This window comes from Athene cunicularia (assembly GCF_003259725.1).
Source record: "Athene cunicularia isolate RWA chromosome 3 unlocalized genomic scaffold, athCun1 chr3_part1, whole genome shotgun sequence".
Lineage (NCBI taxonomy): Eukaryota > Metazoa > Chordata > Aves > Strigiformes > Strigidae > Athene > Athene cunicularia.
The window spans coordinates 68,423,799-68,448,806 of NW_020799097.1; the positions used below are offsets into that span (position 1 = coordinate 68,423,799).

At 37.4% G+C, this 25,008-nt stretch overlaps 1 protein-coding gene across 6 annotated transcripts in view; it reads right to left on the bottom strand.

The window, feature by feature from the left end:
- The window catches only part of SCAF8 (SR-related CTD associated factor 8), a 165,394-nt gene that overhangs the window by 80,862 nt on the left and 59,524 nt on the right, over positions 1-25,008 (bottom strand). For 3 of the 6 annotated variants that reach the window (XM_026845632.1, XM_026845627.1, XM_026845633.1), the window contains exon 20: positions 16,139-24,627. In XM_026845632.1, the coding sequence (XP_026701433.1) occupies positions 22,934-24,627 (1,694 nt within the window). In that variant the 3' untranslated portion in view covers positions 16,139-22,933. Of the gene's footprint in view, positions 1-8,662; positions 8,680-16,138; positions 24,628-25,008 lie in introns of those variants that run through there. The other 3 variants (XM_026845630.1, XM_026845628.1, XM_026845631.1) reach the window with 2 other exon arrangements.

Genomic DNA, 25,008 nt, shown 5'->3' on the forward strand with positions numbered 1-25,008 from the left:
AGCGCAGAGTAAGTGAGCAGTATGCTATACCAGGAGATATTTAATTACCTTAAAGCCCCAAAGGAGTAATTCAAAAGGTATCAGTAAGTACACACAGCTTAGCATGTTGGGAGAACTACAAAGAATTCACCATGGAAAGACACAGGGAAAAGAAAGAACATGAAACAGATGAAAAAAGAAAACCACCTGTAAACGTGTTAGAAAAAGAAATGCAGCATAGAACAACATTGCTAATTCAAAATAAGCTCTGCCTGAGAGAATACAGCTGCCGTCACCTGGAGCTCGGCACAGGCTAATTTAACATCTGAGTGTGACCTTTGGTGGCTGAAACGTTGGTTACCTCACGTCATTGTATGCCAGTACAGTGACAGAGAAAAGTTTAATTACATCCTACAACAAAGCTACTGCTTGCTCACCAGAGAGGTGGGTACAACCAAAGACCCTTCATCAGGTTTCTCAAAACAAGATAATTGTAATTCTGATGCTTTGTGTATTTGAGGATCTTGTACATTGGTGATAAAAGATATTTGTAATATCTGATACGATATAAAACTGGGTGAGGTTGCAAGCACTTTACAAGATTGGATTAGAATTCACTATGATCACAGTTATTTGGATAAATGTCCTGAAATTTATGCATTAGATGCACAAAAGAGAAGTGCAAATTACCACAGAAGGATAATTCAAGTGTGCACGTCTAGAAAGGAGATTTGCTAGGCAACTGTGCTGCAAAAAGGATCTGCAGGGGAGCTATAACTATCTATAAGCAAATTATTAATCAGGATGATATCCAGTTGCAGAAAAAGTCAGCCTGATATATATTTACAGTAATTCTGTAAGCAAATCAAGTAATTATTTTTCCCCTACCAGCAGTGGCAAGGCCCTCACTGCATTACTGTGTCCCGCTCTGCCTACTGAGCTGTTCGAGGAAGGAGACAGTTGGAGGCAGTCCAGGTAAAAGCCACAAAAAATTTTAACAGATGTAGGCAGAACAAGGGAAAGTTGAGAGAATTAGATTTTTTAGTCTAGAAAAAGCAAAGACTAAGAGAAGACATGATAACATATTTAAAATATGTAAAAGTTAGTTATGAGGACAGTGACTGCTCTCCATGTCCATCATGATGCAGACAAGACTTACGCAGTTGCAGAGAAAAGCCTTCCAACACAAGGATGATCAGCCCAGCAGCTAATTATTTACAGGTATTACAAATAATGCTGCCACAGTAAGTGATGTGAGCAGTTGAGACAAACACCTGTCAAGATGAGGAGAAGTATGTGTGATCCTCCTCACAAGTAGGTGAACAGCCCAGATGATCCCGTGTGAGATCCCATTCAGCCTTATGCCTCATGCTTGGCCACAGAAACAAATCAGAGCTTTCCACCAAGGAGACTAAGTACCACGATGCGCACAACTGTCATTTGTCTCAAGATGCTTGCAGGAAGGAGGGAGCCTGCAGGACAAGGGATGCATCTCCCAAATCCAATTAGCTAATTAATTCAATTGGCTGGAAGCAGCAAAGTGCACCCACTCAGGCTCCACTGCACACTTTTACTTGTTCAACATGCTCGTGCCCAGTCGTAACTTCATTTATTCCACCTTTGCTACCAACAGCCCTTTTCACTGATCTATAGGGACTGATACAGAGTAATTAGGTATACGCTGCTATGCGGCTGTTGGAGAAATACGCTGAACAGGCTTTAAAAGAAACAGGCAGAGCTGAGGCTGTAGTGATGCCTGGCAGGGATCAGGCTGGTCACGAAGATGGTAGCCTACAGAAAGCAAATGGCAAGCGGAGGAAACACAGTGTCGCGCCCAGAGCTTGTGCTGTTGCGATTCCTGCGACGGAGGCACAGCCGGCAGCTGCCGGTGCCGAATCTCTGGCGGGGTGGGCGAGCTGCTCTGCCGTGCAAGGCCAGGGCACTGCAGGGGCCAGCGCCCCGAGCCACTGGCAGGGCTGTTGTTCATGGCTGGTTGGGAAAACAGGATCAGAAACCTCCATGTAACAGGGCGAGGGAAGGACAGCCTTCATCTGGGGTGAAGCCCTCCACTTTTGCCAGTTTTAGAAGAGTCTGAGGAATAAAGATCAGGGAAAAAGGGCATGAAAGGTCCTATCCAAACACAGAAGGGCGATTCCCAAGCGTGCAGACCCTCGGAGTACCTTCACCCTGTACACTGGTGGATTCACAACAAGTCTCTTGCTACTAATTTTGGGGTTTTTTGTTAGGAAGCATAGAATGCATCTGAAGTTAACAGGGATTTTCCAAAACAAATCCACATGTAAACTGGCATGAAGGGGTCATCAATTCACAGAGGAAGAGGCTGCACTGCCAGAAGGCACTGTTAAGGTAACAATGTTGGAGGCCCCTCCATGGGTCTTTCCCTGTACTGCAGTCACGCATCCTGCATTACAGCGCAGCTAGCGTAAAGCACCCTGCCTTGATTTGAAGCCTTCCCAGTAGAGCAAATCCATTTTCCCAACTACAGCGTGTGCAACTGGAACACAGAATGAAACATTCCCACTTTTCTTGTCAGTGTTTTAACCTTAAACAAAATTATCTATAAAAACAAACTACTCTCCATTAAAATTAAATAAAATGAAGAGCAATGCAGACACAGACAAAAGCCTACTCTTATGCTTGATCGCTTGTAAAGACTGAATAATGCACTGTGTATGCTGAAACTTTCTTCTCACATGACAACGCGGACTACAGCTCTTGCCCTGGGAAAATCAAATTCACGGATAAATGGGATTAAATGGATCCTGTCAATAACTCAGTTGTTCCTTCTACACTCCTGTCAAGCCTAACAGCTTTCTAAAAAACTTCCTCAGGTTAGAATAAAAAAATAAGTTAATACTTCAACCATTTTTAATGATGATTTAAATGATTTTCCTGGTATGATATCAGAATTACTGTAATTACGTTAGTTTTTACTTACAAATGTAGACAACTAAGGAGACTGTACAGTTTACAGGAATTCAGATTTGAATGTTTTAATGGTCCCTGCAGGGGAAAAAAAACAACATAAAAAAACCAGTACAATACTGATACAGAAATGTTTGTGACACAACATCCTTATTACCTTCTATTCATTTTCAAATGTACTGAGGTAACATTAACATTTGATTCCCTAATGCCCTTTAAAAATCATCTAACAGCTGTTTTCACACTTAACCACCTCTGGGGGTGCACCTGTAATTCTAGAAATGACCAACAAAGTCATTCATAAGAATTATTTCCTCCTTTGATTCCTCTGTTACTCTAGAGCCTCTGCAGACTGCATTTGCATGGGTAATGATGACTCATGAAGAAGAATAATTCTGAAGGTGAGTTCTCTATAAAATGATGTAGCTAAGTGGAACTTTACTGATTTACAGAAAACGACCGGTTTTCTTCTTTTGTAAGATTGCCCTATTGGGCATCTGCTTCAGTCTCTCCACTGAATGCCAGCACCAGCTAAATGCTATGAAATTATTAAATTTTCCTCTTTCATGTCTTTTTTAGATTGCTTCAAGTTAAACAATTATTACAGACATTTATGGTGACATAAATACTGAAGAAACTATGATAACTACAGACTGTAGAAAAGAAACATGAGCTTCCAAGGACAGAAAAGTTGCCTGTAACCTCCCAAATTACATGAAAGCATCAATGTATTTCTTAAACAGTTAAGTCAAAATCTCGCTGAAAACATGCAGGATGTTAAATGAGAAGGCATCCCAGAACTTCCCATTACCAGTAGTGGCAGTAAGGCCCAAGTCTGTTCCTGGCACTTCTGTTATGAAACCTAACTTCCATACAAATCATGTCTTTGTTTGAGTCTTCTTTTGTTTAAACAGTGCAGTAATTCAATAATACAAAGTTCATATAAAAGCAGATGAGACCAATTAAGGTTGCATAACTATTTACATCTGTATTTTGACTGTCCAATAAGGACTTAGAAGTGCTGTAAATTTTAGTCTGTTTAAAAGAGTCAAGCTAAATATCATACTAGACTAAAAGCAGTCAGACACCAGGAAGACCATAATTAAAGCTTCAAGGATCTCAGCGACAAGCTATTTACTCAGACAATACTCAGGCTAAGAGACACTCATCTGGTATTAAAATATGGTTTAATACACATAAATAAAAAAATGACTAAAATCTGTCTCAGTTAAAAATCCTGCAGCCTGGAAAACATACTTGCTTTATTAAAACCTAATTAAAAGCCAGGAAGGTATCATATCTCACAGTGCTAATGAAAAATCTGTCTTTTGCTTCTACTGAAAACGTGAAGTGCTACTGAAAGCCGATTGAAGGAAGAAGAATCTCAAGGAATGATTTGTGAAAGAAAATGCACAGAGTATGTCAAAGGATTAAACTCCTTTACGTGAAGTATATTGAAATTCGCCAAAAGTAACTCCATCAAGAGCTCACTGGTGGGAGGGTAGTTTCTGCATAACATTTTCCTAACTTAGTATGAAACTTTGGGAAATCAAGCCAGTATGATGAAATGTCAGGGGTTTTTTAAAATCTGAATATCACTGCACATTCTAGCACAAAAAAAAATGGTTTCTTAGAAAAACAGCACACACAAAAAATCTCACAAGCTCATCTACCTTGAAACACAATGTATGGAAAACAGAAATCTGAGAAACTGAAATATGAACAGTACAAAAAGACAAACTAGTGGTGTGTTTTAACATATTAGACTTTAAAGCTTGTCACTGCTCTATTAATCATGCTTACACCAAGTAAGCAAATTATCAAATTTATATAAGTATTGTATTTAAACTCATCTTTCATTATTTACCAGTGTTGTTTACATTATTTTCCATTTCTCCATATTTGCCTTATTTATCCCTTTTCATGTAGGCACTACTGCAACTATGCACACATGTGTGCTTGAATTAAAGCACATAAGAAATTCCAGTTATTCTAATCAGAGTAGTCACATTTTATGTGCTTTGCTGGATTAGTATCTAAATTTCATATTAATCATAAAATAGGGTAGTTAAAACAAATGGCACGATCAATGGTAGAAGCAGTTCAATTCACTTTTCAAAGTATTAGTGAGAAATCAAAGGCATTTATTATTATTATAACAATTAAAAGCATTGCTGAGTGTCTAAATGAGCACTCACAGCCGATCATGTCTCCAGTGGACATATTCCAATGGGTTATTTTTATGCTCTTTTTGTCAGCGTTGCCCTTCAACCTCTTCAAATGTGGTTTGATCCTGAAAACTATCAGGGATGAAATAAAAGTGTACAAAAGAAGGCAGGAGACCTTTAAATTACATACCATACTTAAGTAATGTTTAATTATTGCTTTCAGCTGGTCACTATTGAAACCTTAAATGGATAAAGCAACTGTGCAATCAATAGCTACCAAAACAACATCCATCCCATCCACCATCAGCTTACACATAATATAAAAGGAAGCAAACATGCTATCTGCTCTATATTTGCAGTGTTATTTAAACTGGCAGAAACTGGTCATAAGTTTTCTTAAATTCATCGACCTGTCCCCTGACACAGAATGGTCTAATAATTTTCAAACCATCTTTACTAGAGGAGAATCTAATCTAACCATAAATACTTCATTTTGACTAAATTCTACCAAAAGCTTATTTTCCTATCTATTTGTTTATATATTTGGGTGGTATTTTTGTTTCCTGTTATTAAAACTAGCTTTATACTCTCTTCAAATGAGTATGGACAGGTACTGATCATTAGGCAGAGCCAACAGGTTGGCCTCTGCTCTGTGGCCATTTTGAGGGTGAGGGGTGTCTTCCTCACAGTCTCGGGGGGCTGGCTGAGCAGGACAAGCATCTGCTCCCAACAACAGAGCTTACGGCCCCATGTGTCCAGGAAATTACTGAGTACTTCATTTCACATCAAGAAGGAATTTGGGAAACAGGTGAGGTAGACATCTCCCCAGTCCAGGAATAATTTTTATAATAACTCAGCCTTGCTCTCCATGGTGACCTCTGGTTGTGTTGGTGTTGAACGTTTAAGGTATACTTTAAAATAATAAATTTTCATTAGGGATATAGAACATGCCTGGAGCAACTATGGGGAACTGTGATGCCCTGATAACCACAAAAACCTTAGTAATGCAGACCCTTTTCTCTGTCAGTTCGTTTAATACTTTTACACGCAAGCTCAAACTTGCAGAATAACAGTGTAAAATATTAATGTTTTATAGAAGACCTACATAGTTCCAGCTCTCAAAATCTCATCCCTTTTCCATGCAGTAAAAAGTCTGCCATACTGGAAATTGAGAATTGGATATATAAGTTGACTCCTTCCAAATGATACTATGATTTCTCCTGGGTCTCTCTCATTTTTACAAGCATCTTAAAAGAAAGACAGGAGGGCTGTAAAATAAAATGAGAAGCAGCAGTTTTTTCAAGGTTTGTCTAGAAGCCAGGAGAGCTGTTTCTCAGCAGGACGAGTCTGAGATTTTATGTTTCAGAGAATCTCCCTTGGGAAAGATCAACTTGCTGGGGCTTTGTTGCAGGGATGCCCACTGGCAGATAAGCAACAGTGGGGTGCGTGGTTGGCTTATAACATTATGACATGATATGTGAAAAAGGTATTTTCTTGATATTTCAATTATCTTTAAGAAAGCTGACCTTTGGAAATTGATACTATTCACTGAGTAGTACACTCTCCCCTGAAAAACCCCAGGGAAAGCTTGCATTTTGCTCTGACAGGAAAGAAAACTGTCTGCACCCGCACTTACTTGGCCAGCAAAGAGGTGGACAGATTACTTCTTCATTCCTTCCCACCCCACCACTACGGCAACTTGCAGTTTCCCACGAAAGCCCACATATCAAACACAGGTGACTGACCTGCTGAGCAGCCACATCCACAGCACAAGCACACAGAGCAGAAAAGCAGCCACTGAGCTGCAGGTGCTCCTCCTGATGCTGTGACCTGATGTGGGCACCAGAGAACCTTAGCACTAGCATTTACAGTGGCAGTGCAAAACATGGAAAACTAAAATTACCTTAGAAAGTCTGTTTAAGTTTAAATTATTTTCATTTCTGAAGTTATTTAAATCAGTAAAAAGAAGAGTATTTTTATAAGTTATTTTGTCTTGTTTTCCATTTGTATGGTTTGTGTTGGTTTGGTTTTTGGTTTGTTGTTTTTTTTTTTCCTGTAGCTAGATTTACTAAAACAACCACCTAAACATACTGATTTGGAATTAAACAGAACCATTACACTTTTTGCTGAGAGGATATAATATATCAACATAAATTTGTTTAGCAATTATATAGTTTAATACATACTTAGTCAGATCTTGACTTCTTAAATCTAAGAGAATAATAAATATCTTATTTTGAAGGTGATAATTGTTTTCTTCAGTTCTCACCCTTTGAATCTATGTACAGTCATTATTTGTAAACAATATTTGAAGAGCTAATCAAATTTCCTTTCACTTTGTAGCCACCTATGCAATGAAGTTTAGCTTTACACAAGCAATAAAGTTTTGTTTGGTACATCCTTCATCTTTTCTTTGGTATTCCTTCATCTGCCACATGAAAAAAGTGACTGTACAAAAAAAGTCCATCCATCTCCTTACTCCCCTGACTCCGCTGTGGAGAGTGACCTTTATGCTCTCCTGTTATGCGTGTTGCTGCTGTGCATCTCCACCCAAGCTCTCTTTGAAGCCATACCCCTTGCCACCTCTCCAGTTACTATTTACTAAGCATTCAAATGCTGCTTCTCTTGTCCCAACAGAGGCTGGATAGCTTGATCTAGAAAATCTGCAAGCTGGGAGACTTCCTTCTCACTACCACAAGGAGTGCAGAAGTGGAGCTCAACAGGAGGAAGGGACCATGTGAGATTTTACTGTACTGACATGCCCCCAGTAATGCAGTGGCCAGATGGTAAGAATCCAAGATGGACAAGTGACAATATGAGGTGATGAATGACACAGCTGCTACCCTTAGCGCCATACACAGGGAGATCTGTTCAGATGTGCCTGCTGGACTGACTGCACTACCCTGATAAAGTTAAATCAAGCAGCAACTAAATAGCATAACCTCTACTGGATCAAGTCTGGGTATGGCTGCATGGAAAGTACTCTTTGCTCCTCCTTCACACAGCTGATTCTAGTAAGAGGAAAAGGCCTTACAGAAGTTTCTTTCTTTGCTGATATAAATAAAACTGCAAAAAAAACTCTTTCCTGATCTTTGGGACAAATTAGGATTTCTGTTAATAGACTCAATGAAAAAAAAAATCTACTAGCTTGAGGGTTTTTAAGCAACTGTTTTAAAAAACACCTTATTGAATCTGTATTTGACAAGACTTCATGCCCATGTAAGAGCTGAAAATACATTCATACTCTAGAAGCCCAAAGAGGTGTAAAACCAAATTCTCCTTTACTTCCTTCCTTTCATTCACAATAAAGAACATAATTTAATCCATACTCTGTAGCTTCAGAGAATACTACAATCACATTGTTCTTGAATAGAGTGAGAAGATATTCACTGTAGTATGGGGGGGTGGGGTGGGGAACAGAGAGAATTAGAACTACAGAGAAGAACCACTAAAGATCTTAACAGAAAGACAAGTAAGAAATTAGTCACAACACATGAAAATCTCTAGTTTTCTGCCATTTCCTTTCACATTTCAGCATTGTAAGAGTAAACTCATGGACTGCTCTTGATGCACTGAGTACAAAGCCCTGTGAGAAAAACTGAAATACGAAATCCAACTAGCATTCCAACATACTAAAGGTAACACTGGACTATGGAAACCAATGTAGTACAACATTCTCATGAAAGTAAATCTCAGCTGACCTCAAACTAGTTTTATTACAAATTAGATAAAGATTTTAGTAAAGCAAAGCAGACCTCAAATCACTTGCTCCTTTAGATGCAAACCTCGTTTCATCACCCCTCCTCGATCCATTGCAAATTGGTAAAAATGAGACAACAGTAAGTCAGTACAAGTAACATTACACTTCAAACCAACTGTACTAGTAATTAGATGCTGCATTCCCTGTGGAAGAGACAGGATTTGAAGGGGGTCTGTTACTGAGAGCTGCCAATCTCCTCCGGAGTAGTACTTGATAACCTGTCAGCACACTGACTTCCTACACATCTGATAATAAAACAACACAAGCAGTCTAAAAATGATGGAAGTACCTATCTGCTGAAACCTATCACTCACCACAGTTACGTTATCCAGAAACATAAAAAATGTATGAACATATTTACAACATTCCTAATCCAAAACCAAGTTTTATTAATACTTTACTGGGTTAGAACATTCCTATAATCATGTCCAGAAAAGGAGCAGGTATGTTAATCTAAATACATGCAAATCCATGAACATTACTCTATAAAGAAAACTGATCCCATTGAGGGTCTATGTAAATACAGGGGAATAATATACAAAAGATGATAGCATCAAAATCTTCTTACTAAAAACTGTGACAAATCTAGAAAGCATTTCAAACCCTAACCCCCAGCACTAGAGCAGATGGGTTTAGATAAAAGCTCTACACCCAGTTCTTTGCAGAGGCATACTTGGCTGCTCCCCTTCCAGACATGACACATTACATGGTAGAAAAAAAGAGTCCTCAACATAATAAAACTTATTAAAAAGTAGTCAAATTGAGCATGCCAAAAAAAAAAAAAATTCTAAAGATAATGAAAAGCAGATTCCCTCAGCTACATTTCTTAACCAAGCTCTCCTGACCATGTTTCTCCGATGGATAAAATAAAAAGTATTTCAGGATCAAGCAGAGTAAAAGCCCTCTGACAAAAAGGAGCCCAGAACTAAAGGAAACATACTTTTAAAAGTTATCCATGTCCTTGAACTATTTTTTAATGGGCCAGATAAGTTAGAAACTGGTAGTTAGTAGGCAAATACTAGCCTGTGGGAGTGGGGAGGGAAGGTGGCAGCCATCAGCAGAGCCTCTGTGCTAAGGCAGGTTACTGTCAGGAGTGTTTTTTGTTATGGTCAGTCCAAAAAGCAGAAAAATATCTAACCATCCACTTTCACAGACCCTTCTCATAAAATATCATGGTGATAAACAACTAAGATCCACCAACATTTTTTAAAGTAGGCTTTGATGTGTGAAAATGATCACTGTGCAATCCTTGTTAATTATAGTGGGTGCTTAAAGGCCAGGTGTGTAGGAACTTGTACATTACCCTGAGCCTGGCATGCAATGGAGGGGAAAACTTACCCCCTGTTAGCATGTACATGCACGAATCAGATGGAAAACAGGGCACTGAAGCACAACAGTGAATTATTTTGAGAATCCTATTTGTCATATGGTACCTCACCTGAAAAAGGCTTAAGAGGACAGCTACCTGGTTTCCATGTATCAACAACATAGTGGACTGTGAAGAAACACTACAACCAAGTATGTTCTGTGCCCCCTCTGCTGGTTTCGCAGCAGCAAGCAACCATGTCTCAGGAAATAAATTTAATAAATTAGAAGCAAAATCCATGGAAGAAAAGCCATTTTAACTGAAAACAACAGTAAAAAGAGATACCAAAATTACTTTCAAAAATTAAAATATATATTTTCAAACCTTTTAAATTTGAAATTACAAAAAGAAATTAATTATTGGGCAGCGTCCCTTGCTCAAAGATATTCATTACAGATTGCAAATTACTGGTCTGTGTTTCTACTGTTGCTTCTTAAGTCTACTTGCTTTTTTCAAAAACTTTAAAATAAGCGTTTGGTTAGTTTTCAGTATTATGTTATTTTTCAAGAGAACAAGTAAAATAGACTAATCAAAAATCTTAGCAAAGAAACTGGTCAGTGATTACTTTCAAATTAAAGTAATCCAGATATTTTCCCACCAGCTATTTCAGCTGTGTTTCATTAGTTTCCATCAAACTAAGACAGACACCCTACTCTCATAAATGTAAGACCGAGCATTTCTTCTTTTCAGAATCACTTTTTTTCCTTCAACATAGCTTTTACAAACACCACAGCTTGCAACGATAATTTCTCCTTAGTTTACAAGACTCCTCTTGACTGTTCACAGTTACACATGAACCTCCACGGTCTGTAATGCTGACATAATCCAAACTCTTGCATGTTTGAAATTACCAAAACCTAAAGCAAAACAAAATGCCCAAGTACAACAGTGTCAAACCTCAACAGCAGCCAGCTAGTTAAGCACCAATTCTACTTTATAACAGAGTGAAAACACACGTAAACCCCAGTAACCTCACTGAATATCCCTCACAAATCCTTTTAATTTCACAATTCTTCAAAATCACAGTAATCTCCCTTCAGTCACTGCTGACGTTTCTATAAATGTATTTAATCAGTACTAAAACATTAAAGAACAGAATATAAAATCTCAAGTTCATTACATCACTAACAAAATCATTAAGTGCTTAGAAAATATTTTAGAATATGCAACATTTTGCACCTTTTACTGTTTAATTTTCACAAAACCAGGATGTCTTGAAAGAAAGATCCCATGATACTCTGGCATGTGACAGCTTGCTACTGCCTATGAATTTGATTAGAAAAGTGTTCATCATTTTAGAGTGCAGAATAAGACACTACATCGTTAAATACAGGTAAGGCGATTGAGCTTCAAAGATCTCTCCTGTTCTTGCACACAACTCATTCCACAGTCCTGCTAGAACACATTTCGCAGTTCCTGTGCTATTCTGCTGTTGCTTGGCTGCTCATTTTTGCATCCTTCTCTCACTCCATTATGTTGTGATACACTCAGATGGAAATAAACGCACAAGAAAGTTAATAATCTACTAAGAATTTTTTTTCACAGAACACACTGTACATAGAATCAGTGTACAGAGATACAGGAACAAAGAATACAGGATAAAAGAATTAAAAAACCTAATTCATATTTCTTATACTGCTGACAGGATCCTTACCATAACTACTTCTGTGAGCAGGGGATATGCAACTCCTCTCACCACAGTTGTATTCAACTAGCTCTGTTTTATGCAGGAGAGAATTAAATAGTGAAAGAGCAATAGTGTTTTGTTTTTAAAGAAGAGACAGAAGGATGCACACGTGGAAGGGAGCATTTGCCTCATGTCACAGACAAGACCTAGCAATACACAGTATCTGCATACTTCATGGGCTATCATAGGGTTTAGAGCTTTCTTTGGTATTTCAAGCATTCGGAATGTCACAACTGGCCACACTTCACAAAAGGGATAGCCAGCTGCTGGCCTTGTAACTCATATAAGGTCCCCAAGCCCCAGTACAGTTGATAGCTAACTAGGGGAGCAAGTCATTCAGCTGCCATTCTTGTCTTCCTATATCCAGGGGCTTGCTGAAAAGAGGGGTTCAAAAACTGGATCAGGTGTCCTGGTAAGGTAGGCTCACTCTTTTCGTGTGCTCCTCTCTCTGCACATACTCTGAGGAGCTACTCTTCACAGAAGTTGCCAGTAACTTTTGAGGACACACTGGACCTTCCCTCTTAAGAAAGTGGCAAAGTAGGTTGCAGTAGCTAGTTGAATACCACTGCTCTATATAGATGGGGAAAGCATAAAGGAATAGCAAGTGTATATGGAAACTGTTCCTTCAAAACACATCAAAACTTCAATTTCAGATTGAAGGCACTGGAAACCATGCTATAATAACCAGCTTTGAAATGCTAGCTGCAAAGAGCTTTTGCCAAGGAAATGAGAGTCAAAATACAAACGGGGAAAGTGTTTTGTCATTTCAGTAGAGATTTAGTGCCAAAAGAAAACATACCAATTTTCCTATTTCCTTAGAAATGGAGAAAAATGGCATCAGAAAGTTTCAAAAGACCACTGGAATAGACCTAACAACATCTTGGTTAGGAACAGTGATGACAATGGGATGCAGCACTTCTGTGTCAGCTGTTGCTACCAAGCATGGTGAAGACCACATAAGATACGGGAAAGCAAATGCAAGTGAATAGTGCGTTTGAGGTATCCACTGACAGCTAGTATTTCAGAAGTTCAGATCCCTGAAAAGTTTCAAAATTTAACTCTTGACCTTTTCCCAGAAAGTAAGACCTGGAAGTAGGAATCGCATGCCTATGTCATCTTTGGCTACAATTCTGCTTCAGAACAATCCAAACAAGCACCTATAGCAGTTTAATCATCTCTCATCTTTCTTGCTTGTAGCAGGGTTCTATTCAAGAAGAGCACCTGGCTCACAAATCTGACTTGCCAGCAATGATTAACTCACAAAACAAATTAGTTAACTTTAAATATTTCCCTTATTTAGAAATAGTAGCCATGTGACAAAATTCAGTATAAGACTATTCTGTTGCCTGCTGTAGTAATACTGTTATTGGGGCTCAGGCAGAAAACCTTGATCCCCAGGGTGAGTGGGAGCCTTCTTGTCTATATGGCTCAAGGTAAATCCCCCCTCCCAGCGTCTGCCTGTGCACCTGTAAGGCACAGCTGTTTGCCTGGACCCATCTGCACTCCATGCATTACCTCACAGCCCAGGACAAAAACTTGTGGTAGGTGTTTCTTTCAGCCATGTGCCAGAGTAACTAAGGCTTTGTCTGTCACAGTCCACCAGAGCACCATCTTCTACAGTATAAGGCTGGGAACCTTATACTCTCACATAACAAAACAGATCACCAACGAATCTGAATCTTTCCCATATATGCAGCAATATTTTGTTTCACTTTAAAAAAATAAGATCATAACCACCAAATGGTGTAAAAATCTGGTATAACCAACCAAATTTTCAGAGCAAGCTAAATTTAGAACCCTAACTTAAATATTAAGTTTAATATTCACCTGATTTTTAAAGATGATGTGCACTTAAATCTACACATGAACACACCCGCGTCTAGCTTTGACTCCTTTGACACAGCAGAAGTGGAAGACAAAATAAAGATGTGTCAGCTTCAAGAACACCATGAGTGTAACATAGTGTAACATGTACAGCAAGAGGAAGAGCTCATAGTGTACTTTGTGTTTCCTTTTCACATGGTGTAGACTGTAAATACTGTGATTAAGCTTTCCAGAAGCTTCTATAAAATGGATATATACACATACATCAAGTTAATAATAAATCCTAATGTAATGTGTATCTTGTGGTATATAGCTCAAGTCAGTGCTAGACAATTACTGTAAGATAAGATGTACAATTTCAAAGCTGTATTAGAAGATGCTTAACAGGTCCCGATTTTGAAAAAAAAAAATAATGAGACAAAAGAACAACAGTGAAATTTCTTGGGAAGCATCTCTAAGAAAATATAATTTTCTAATAGATGGCTTTCAGAAAAAGCCAATCAGATAGTAAAACAAACCATGAATTAAAACCTTTCCAGTTCTCTAGCAGACTTTCCTTGGGTCTTATTTTCTTAGCCATAAAATGCTAGAAATGTTTAGAAAATTGCTTTCACATATTTTTTCCTTTTGGATTTATGTTTGCTTGCTTTTCTGTATCAAGATGAGAGACACTGACAACAAATTAATTCTCAAAGTTGGGAAAAGTTAAATTCTTCATCAGTTTTAGACAATTTGTTGGTTCAATTTCTTCACTGTAAGAAAGATTAAGATATCTGGTGACAATGTAAGGAATAGAGAAAGGAAATGACCTTGTCATTCACTACAGTGTTCAAGTGATGTGTGGCACAGCTCCTGAGGTTGCCCTACCTTGTATGTAACTTTTCAAGTTTCATATCAGGCAGCATAAACTACTAGGTGGTGTGAAAAATGTAATTTTAGTTATGTTCTTGAACATGCTGGAACCACACTATCATGACAAAAATAGGTGATTTTGGATAAAAATTTTATTTCTTTTTTTACATGTCATCCATTCTTATTTCTATTCTAGTTAATACAGAAATGTAAGAACTTTTCGTTGGAGAAGGAAATTTATTGAGGAGACTTAGGCAGCGCATTCTAAAATGAAATAAAACTTTATTAACCTAGTGCATTCATTTTCTTTAAATCACTTGAAGAAAAAAATGCTATTTAAATAAAATACAACCTTTTAAAAAAGCAGTAAAGCAGATGGGGAGAAGAAAGCTAGAGAGCATAATGGATTCTAAACAGAGAACATTGACCATGTAATTACAGGGCTGCTCTATGTGCTGCAGTGAAAAAAAAAAAAAGTCTACTTAGAAAGTAGGATCATTTTGGGAGAGGCAAAAGGTAAGACCAGTATGTTTAACCAGCTTTTAATTTGCTTGATTGCTTTTACTCTATGAATTTCCTAGCACAGGACTAGACAAATATAGCACTTGCAATTTTTTTCAGACATGTTGTACAATCTATTCCACCATACTCTCAGAATCTCAGAACAATCTTTATTAGGGCTGCCTGCTCATAAACATTTATGGGGAACAGGATTTGCAACAAAACCCCAAATTATCCCCTAGAAGTCTTTGGGCTTAAAATCAGTAGAAATACCAATACAACCAGATAATCTACCACCTACTTTTCTAAAGGCCACTGAAGAAGCAGCTGAGACAGACAAAAAAAAGCGTTTGAAATTCTGGATCCAATGAATCCAACAGCAGTGTCCCACAGGTAAACAAGTGAGGCCGTATATCACATACTGGTTTAGGACTGAGCCAGAAGCAGTCTATAGAACAACATGAAAGGTAATGTAGTAATTTTCATCAAGAAAACTGTATTTTCTACAGAGAGCAGAAAGCAAATTATACTATAGCTAGGATTTTCCAAACCAGGATACTATTGTGAAATGCACACTTTTGACTACTGAGACACTTAAAAGTAACTGGTAATTATCTCTGTACTAAATACACATTCCTCAACAGCAATATTTCAGATTGGGGATTCACACAATTCTGTAATCTCTTGATTTCTCTGATGGTTTTGCCCCAAACATCACTTCCAACTTCTCACTAGCTGTCTGTGTCTGTACAATCATGTAACATAGATGATGTATTAGACAAAATACATATGCATTAATCAGAATATCCTCTAGTCACTGTTTAGAGTGGAACCTCAAACAAGATCAGTATTTGGATTGGGAGATAACACAAACAAGAAAAAAAATATTGGATTTTACACCAACACCTCAGTTTAGTGTGTTCCTTACAAGGTAGTTCTTTATCATGCTTTTACATCTAGGTTCTACATTATCTACTACTTAAAAATACCCAAATAGGTATGTTATGATTTGTATCAAGTTATTTCTCTAAGAACCTTGGGGTCTTTTTCAGGGTTTTTTTGTTTTGTTTGGGGTTTGGGGTTTTTTTTACAGTTTTTTGGGGGCTTGTTTGTTTGTAATTAAGGTACAAGCAACATTAAGAAAAATGCTCAGGACTACTTAAAATCTTTGGATGCTTACTTGTTAACTAGTGAATATTTGATCAGAACATGTGCATTAACTTTTATTAAATCTAAAAAAAGAGAAAGGTTTATTCATGCTTTATAACTGAGGTTTTATCTGATTTCAAATTAGGCTGACCAAGTATTACCTCTGAAACAACATTGTCTATCTACTGCTTTACATACAGATCCAATCTGTACAGCATTTTTGGTGTCTGCTAGAATTTGCCATTTCATGCCACCTTCCTGTTTTTCCACAGTGGTTCTGATCATTCAATGAGGATTGCACGTGTAAAGCATGTATAAAGTGTACACACAGAAACTGCAGACAGTATGCACACAAAACGTGAAGACTACATTCCAGTATTTTGTATAAAGAACATTTATCCTAATCACTTCAAGGTTTTACATTCTAATGAAAATAATGGTTGCCTCATTTATTCACAGAACTACAGCCCAGCAAGTTCGTATTTTTAATATGATGAATTTTTTTAATCAACATGAAATTTGAGAAGATGCTATTATTTTGCTTTTAATGAATACAAAATTCCAAATTATTCACCAAGCATTTCAATTTGGTTTCAGTATTTTACTTTTAATCACTGATAGCTCAAACAGTAAGGTTCTCAATAGTGAATTACCTATATTGGTAGTCATACTGTACAAGAAATCCATGAGTTTCAAGGAAGACTTATGATTGTCCTAGATTTAAATAAGTCAATTACATAATTCAAAGGTATTTCTAATTTGTGGTAAGAAGAACTCTGTGATGGCACCACTTGACAAAATAATGTATTGCAAGTCTGTGAAAATAAATGAAAAATGAACTGGACAGACTAGTATAACTTTCAAGTAAACATTTTTAAAGTTGAGTGTCCATTTAGTATTTATGTATTTGCACCACTGAAATGACAAAGATTTACCTGAAGAAAATCACCAAACCCAAAATTTTATTTCCATTTCTACAAACAAAAATTTCTTCATTTTGTGCATGCTTTTGTCTCGTTTGAAATATATGCTCCTTTTCAGAGGGAAAAAACTTAAGGCACACTGCATTTCACTGCACTGATGAATGAGATCTGATTACCTCAGAAACAGCATCAATCTAAAGTATTTTTTTCCCTTGATCAACTAAAGTGACAATGACAGAGCTTCCTTTGACTAGACAAAGATGGATTTTTTAGAAAGGACTTTAAACACTAAGATTATTTCTACTTAATTCCTGCTGTTATCAAGAAAAGGCTACATTTCTTATTTTCCCAGATGTAATATGATCTCTCCTTTAGTGTGGAAGTGACATTCAGATCCAAAGTCCCTGCATCTAGGGCCTATCCAAATCCTACCAATCTATATCTGAGTTACATATAACCATTTAAGACTCTTCAACTATTAAGGATATTTTGCACTGCCTTGCACACAAAGTGTAACACTCCAACACAATTAAAATGCTCCAGTATACAAATCAAAATGGCTGTGAAGTTTACCCTAGTTTTAGAAACAGATCATCTACCTTTAAGAATCTCACCATTTGTCTGCACTTCAACAGAAAGCTTGATACATGCCAGTGTGAACACATATCCATTATAACACAGATATGCATACAGAAAATAATTCAAAAGGAAAATTGCAGCATTAAAGCATTAAATCAGAAAGGAAAAAATGTTCAGCTAACCTATCTACAGGTTAAAATACTTTCTGATGAGATTTTTTTTTTTGTTAAATAAAGCACAAAATAGTCCCTTGTCTGAGGGCATTAGTGTTTTCATCGGATAGGAAGAAGAGAACATGTAAAATTAGCATTAGTGAGTTAACTTTAAAAGAAAAATTACAAAGTACAGAATAAGATTAGTGAACCAGTGACACCACTAATATCACTGTTACTATGCGAGTGCTGAAATGTACATTTTTAACTTCTTAAAAAGACAAAATACATTCATCTTCAACTGCACAACTTATCTTAACCACCTCTTCATTTTTAAGAGTACATAGTCTACTAGTACTTCCCTTCCTCTAATCTTTGGTAGCAGAGCTTCTAAAAGATACTAAGAGTATTCAATGAGACTACCCTTTTCTATCAAGTTTGTGCAAGATAGAAAGGAATACAAGAATTTTACAGCTTACCAACTTCAGCAAAAACCCTATTAACAGACTTTCATGCCATCCCATCACTGACAAGAATCTCACTTTTCAGATCCTATACACCTCTACTGGAAGTTATTAAAGAGATGTCATGAATATTTTTTTAAGTAGCTCTACTTGACTTCTTAACTAAGAAATATCATGTACATACATTAATAAAATTCCAAATATTTATTGAGTAGCCAAAGAACTTGGACAGACTAAGTGGAGTGAATAACATCACTAACATGACCCTTCAAGGAGAAACATAACGTCAGTTATAATTAAGAAAGTCTTGCAATACGCTGCAAAGTTTCTGCTGATGTGAATGAATACAGTAAAGCAACATGGCAGAAAAATGCTTTTGCCATTCTTGTCAAATAAACCACTTCAAATTAAAAAAGAATACCCTGACTTTATGCCTTTTAAATCAATTTCTCATCTACATAAGTAGCTAGTTTCACAGCACATGCTTACTTGTGAAAGCTTGGCACCTGAAAGGAAACTGTGACTAATGTAAAACTCAGAGTCAGTAATAGCTGTCAACAAGGGAAAGATCCTTTCATTATCTGAATTAACAACAACAAAAAACTGTCCTAGTTACTCTTTATAACTCCTGTGATTAAGTGTATCTGTTCCACTTTCATTATCAAGAGACAAAAAAGTCACCCTTTTTATGATGTTATTTTAAAATACATTACTGAGAATTCAAAGAATGAGATTTGGGATTAATTTTTTACCAGTTTCAAATCAAATGACCCAAAGACTTGAGTTAGGGGAACATGACATGAAGAAAATAAGTACTTTAAGTGTTGACCGGCATAACGTTCCCTTACACATGTTCAAAACTGATGACACTGTATTTTGAGAGAATTCTACAATGATTTGGCTTGTTTTATAGATACCTTCTATAGACAATTTATTTGATAATTTTCCAACTGTGTAAGTAATGCATGTGTATGCCAACTACAGGCTTGGTTACAGTAATCCTGTCTTGCCTTATTCAGGGTAAGAGTACCTTAACTTTGTTTATAAAGCCATTTAAATCACTGAAATGGCTCGAAGAATTACCGGTATCGTCTGCTACTGAAGCAAAGGAGTCTAACAGAATCTATTCCCTTGAGTTTGTAATAACGTGAAGCACTACATATAAAATGAAAGTGTACCAACATTTCACAGAAAAAGGCTTCAGCAAAGAAATCAAGTCCTTATAGCAAATGAAGGCTATGGTTCACATTTATAGTCTTTATGGACATTGCATTCTGCTCAAATACAGTACAATGAAAGATCAGAATTACAGGCTGTTAAAAAAGGTAATAAATACATAAACCAACTTACTGATGCATGGGGTTCTCAAGGAAATATGAACGCCTAAATATATTGTATTGCCTGCAAAGCTACCTGAAATATTTTTCAATATGTATGTTACTTAAGTAAATAGTAGATCACCACCATCTTCAGTTGCTAGAATTAACACCTTTCATCATTAGAGCAAGCTTTAAACAGGCATAAGCCAGAACTGCTGCCCAAATGCCTGGCCCCATCTTCTTTCTGTCCCATTCTCACTCCTTTTTTTGCATCAGCAAAAATTACGTGTCACTACTGTGAACCATATCAAAGAACTGGTCTGAATCTCAGGACAGCTCCTTTCAGTGCATAGTGTTGGCTTATGACGGCTTAATCTACAACGAGAATGGGAAGTCTTCACTCAACTCTGAAAGACTTAGAAACTTCCTACTGACAGAAACCACACTGTTTTGGTAATATTAAGTCCCTTCTGAGTTTCTGAATACAGCTATTTTGGTAATATTTGTCTGAACGCTACATTAATAAAGTAAGAAATACAACAGTTCTAGCTGTAAAAATGATGCAACTGAAGACTACAACAAACTTTTATTCTACAAAAAAAAAATAGTTGTTAGAAATTGATGGCATAACACATATATACAGTAGCCAATTTATTCATGTTTGAAATATATTAACAATGGTGAAAAAATTATAATACATTGTTTATACCACTACTAACCAAATTGTTTAACATCTCTGACCTTGTAATTTACCTAAATCATCATACTCTGAGCAATTTAGCATACTGCCAGTCCAAGCTTAGCAAAACCAAAACAGATTGACTTTCAGTTTTAAAAAGGCATTTCACAAAATGTTTGAAAAGGAAAGCTACTGCCAATATGTGTTTGATTCTGAGTACTTGTCATCTATGACTGAAGCTTTTTCAAACTGCATTTTCTTAATTTCATTCAAAAATGAAATTAAGAAAATAACTTTAAGTTTGAAAAGTATCCTTACAGCTATTTTGTTAGTTTGGACTTTCACCCAACTGTATCTGCCTGACCAGAATACTACTAGTAAGTGGTGCAGCAGCATCAGTCAAGTTCTCTGAGCCAGAGTCTGCCCATGAAGGTACTTTTACCTTAAACATTGTTCATCTCAACTCCCGAGACACGTTCTGGTAATAAACACATCAGCAAGGTCTATTACAAAGCAATAGTTATTTAATGCATACCTCACTACATCCTAATGACTACTACTTGCACAGTAGATAACGAATCATTCATTCAAGTCCACTCTTTCTTTAAGCTGACGGGTTTTTTACTATCCAGAATAAAAGTCCCTGTAATTGAAAAACTGAACCATGACACAGCATGAAAAAATACCCCACCTCCCAGAGGGAGAGGGCAACACACACATGTGTAACTTACTTCTACATTCAAAGGCATGCTTATGCTTTACACTCATGACATTCTCATATTCTCATCCCTTTGGGGGAAGCAGAAGGGGAATTAAAACTTGCATGTTAACGCTCTAATGTTAAAGATCAAAATTCTAATCTGAGCTAAAAATGTTTCTTCTACCAAAGGGGCGTACATGTAACAGAATCTACCCTTGGATCCTGTTCTGCAAGAGAAAACAACTTTCTCAAAACTGAGTCAAAGGATGCTTTCGGACACAGTATTTTAACAAAAGTTATGTTGAAAAAAGTTGATGAAATGCGCTTAAATGAAACAAACTGAAAATCTAGCATTACCCTATAGCCTTATCTTTCATCAGCAATTTAAAGGATACACGAGCAGTGAAGTAAGTGGAACAGGAGAGGACAGCACTACTAATTTACCTAAGCAGCCAATTAATCTCAACAATTTAACAAGAGGTTCTACTTCAATATTAAGCCATCAAAACACAAAGCCCCCCTTATTTCTGTTAAAAACATGTAGGGTTTTTAGACCAACAACAGCTTTTTACTTTTCGTGCAACATTTCTGGACTTCGAGTCACTAAAAACAAATAACCACAAAGTACTGTGACACTACCACTACCTATCCAGAATACCAAATATATTACAAAATAAGACAATGCAAATATTTGCTTAAGTTTTGGCTTCATGCATATCTGCATTTTAAAAAGTAAGCTAAAATCCTACTGTATATTATTACAGTATATCATGTTCCACCTTCTAGAAGTAGTAAGAACATCGTAACAAAGAGCATGAGAAGGTAAACATACCCTTGACAGTATTGCGGTGAAATAAGTTTTGTTATCTTACTACCTAAAGAAGGTGAAAGGCAAATTTTTACAACCTAATTTCACTTCAATTTTATTGAACTGTCTACAGGATTCTGTGAGTGTGTGCACATACACAGGCACGCACAGAAAAAGTGGTATCTACAAACAGTTTACACAAATATTTACATACATACGTTATTTACATCAACTAATATGACTGCATGATTTTCGATGTAAAAACCATACGCTTCTTGCACATATAACTGTTGCATTGGTCTTACAAAAGTAATATAAACCTTTTGCAACAACTAGCTAAGCACATATCATAGCTGATTCCAAGTTTTTAGAGCTTGCAGGTTTTTAAAAAAATACAATACCTAGAACACTGTTATCAAACAAATATGCTTTATTGGCATCTAAAAACAAAATGCACCCAACATTAAAATGTACTTTTTCATTTTTTTAAACCCACTGCAGTACGAGGAACAAATCACAAACACTTACTTTAGAGAAAACAGAGACTATAGTGTAGATTTTACAAAACCACTTTTAATCTCTGTGTTATGCTCCTTAAATAACATGGGCCATTTCTTTTTCTGCCGAATTGTAGGAACATAAAATATCACAGCTTTGTCTATACTTTAAAATTCTGCAGCAGCCTAAAAACACGGACAAGATACACCAGCACCTGTTTTCAAGTATAACAATTTCGATAGCCAACCTAAGGGTAGTATCTAAAAAAATCCATTTTCTTCCATAGGAAGTCTTTGTTTGACAAGCTGTTATTTTATCTTTGTGAAATTAAAAGCAAGTGGGGGGAAGTTTATGCTTTATCAGAGAAATAAAAAAAAAATGTTTACCTACCATGTTCAAATTAAGAACAGTGTTCTATACAAGTCAGTTGTACAGTTATTTAAGTGAAAGATGAACATGAACATCAGATTAACTTAATTCTGGCAGACAAAAGTGAACTGCTACGGTCCAGTCAGCCATTTATCTATTACAGAGAGATGACAACTTTACAAAAGGTATCTTTTACCTACTGAGTGATGATTATGTCCCCTCAGTTTCTGTGCTTTCTACCACTGGTTCACTTTCTATATCAGCTTCTGTGTCACTCTTCTCTTTGTTTATCTCGACGGAAGATGTCAGTTTTTCATAAAGTTCTGGATCGTCCTGCACCTGTGCAGTTGGTGGCTGACTTTCTGTCTCTGTATTTTCACCGTTTACCTGGGGCATATTCTCAGATTTGCGTTGGGAAGTGGCCCCATCAAAATATTCAAAAACCCGTGGATGTGGAGGGGGAATCCAGTTGTTTGACATTCTGTCTCTTCCAAACCTGTTCCCATTAATTTCTCTGCAAAAATTAAAATCTCTGTCATCCCTATCCCTCTGTCTTTCCCAGGGTCTTCGGCGGTCATCAAAATCTCTGTGAGCATCTTGTTCAAATCCTCTATTCCAATTGGGACCACTTCTACTATCAAACCTATAGTTAACATGGCGAAACCGCTCTCTGTCTTCATGGAAGCCTTTAGGGCCACCATAAACAGGGAAGGCATGGTGCTCTCTTTCATCATAATCTCCTCTCTGTCCCCAGTGCTTGTCTGAATTGAAACCAAAATGCTCTCTTCGACCAAGGTTATCTATACCTGGTCTTCCAAAATTTTCTCTCATGTCTACATGTGGTCTTGCAAAATGTTCTCTTCCATCTACTGGAGGCCTTCCTATACCCTCTCTGGGATCAACTGGTGGTCGTCCAACAGAATCTCTGACATCCACTGTAGATGGCCTGTTGAGATTATCTCGGTTTTCCACTGGAGGGAAGCGATAATCTCTGTCTCCTTCCTGCTGAATGTTATCGCCTCCAAGTGGTAGTCTTTTCTCTGGGTTAGAAATGCTATCAATATTTTGTCTTCCTGGTGTTCCAAAAGGTCTTTCTGTTTGATTAAAAATATCTCCTGGAGGAAAAGGACCTCGAGGTGGTGGGTGAAGAGATGGATCAAGGATTGCTGGAGGAGGAATGCTACGCTGTGGTGGCATTCCTGGCTGCATTAATGGAAACCTTGGTCCAGGCGAATGGGGCATAAGGCCTGGACGGATATCTATGAGAGGCATTCCCGGCATCCTTTGACTACTAATATTTAAATGAGGCATGTTTTGAACCCCAGCTGGATGCTGCATTGCCAGAAGTCCAGAACTACTTGAAATATTTGGTGGTGGCACTCCCATAAGTCCAGAACTACTTGAAACATTGGGTGGTGGCATTATAAGCAGCCCAGAGTTGCTTGAGACACTTGGTGGCTGCACTCCTGCCAGAACTCCTGAGCTGCTTGAGACACTGGGTGGCTGCATTCCGGTCAGAAGGCCAGGGCTGCTTGAGACACTAGGTGGATGCACTCCAGCTAGAAGTCCTGAGCTACTTGAGACATTTGGTGGTTGCACTCCAGCCATAAGTCCAGAGCTACTTGAGACGCTGGTTGGCTGAACTCCGCCAGCAAGAGAAGAGCTACTGGAAACAGTAGGTAGCTGCACTCCTCCTGCAAGACCAGAACTGCTTGAAACAATTGGTGGCTGCACTCCTCCTACAAGTCCAGAGCTGCTTGAAATACTGGGTGGCTGTACTCCCCCTGCAAGTCCAGAGCTACTTGAGACACTGGGTGGCTGCCCTTCTCCAGTAAGCCCAGAACTGCTTGAGACGCTGGGTGGCTGCACTCCAAGTCCAGAGCTACTTGAGACATCAGTTTGCACTAAAATGCAGCAACAAGAACAACAGTTAACAGAAAATGCCAGTGTAACACATAACATTCAAAACAAAATGCAGTTTAATCCATATTTAGTTAATGCATTCAGTGATGATACTGCTGACAAGGTCTGTATCAGTTTCTAGAATGAACATACATCCCTTTAATCGCATTAGTGATAAACAGACATTATGCCACAGAAATTAACATCTCTACATAGCAAAGAATGTACAGCAGCTTACAATTGCAAACCCCACAGCCATCACCCAATTTATGCAAGGGAAGTATTAAAATCTTTGATACAATTCTATACATGTTTACTATGCTACCCTCTCCTTCCATTGTTGCTTGTGTAGTAAGAATGCACTTTTAAGGAGTTTTCTAAAG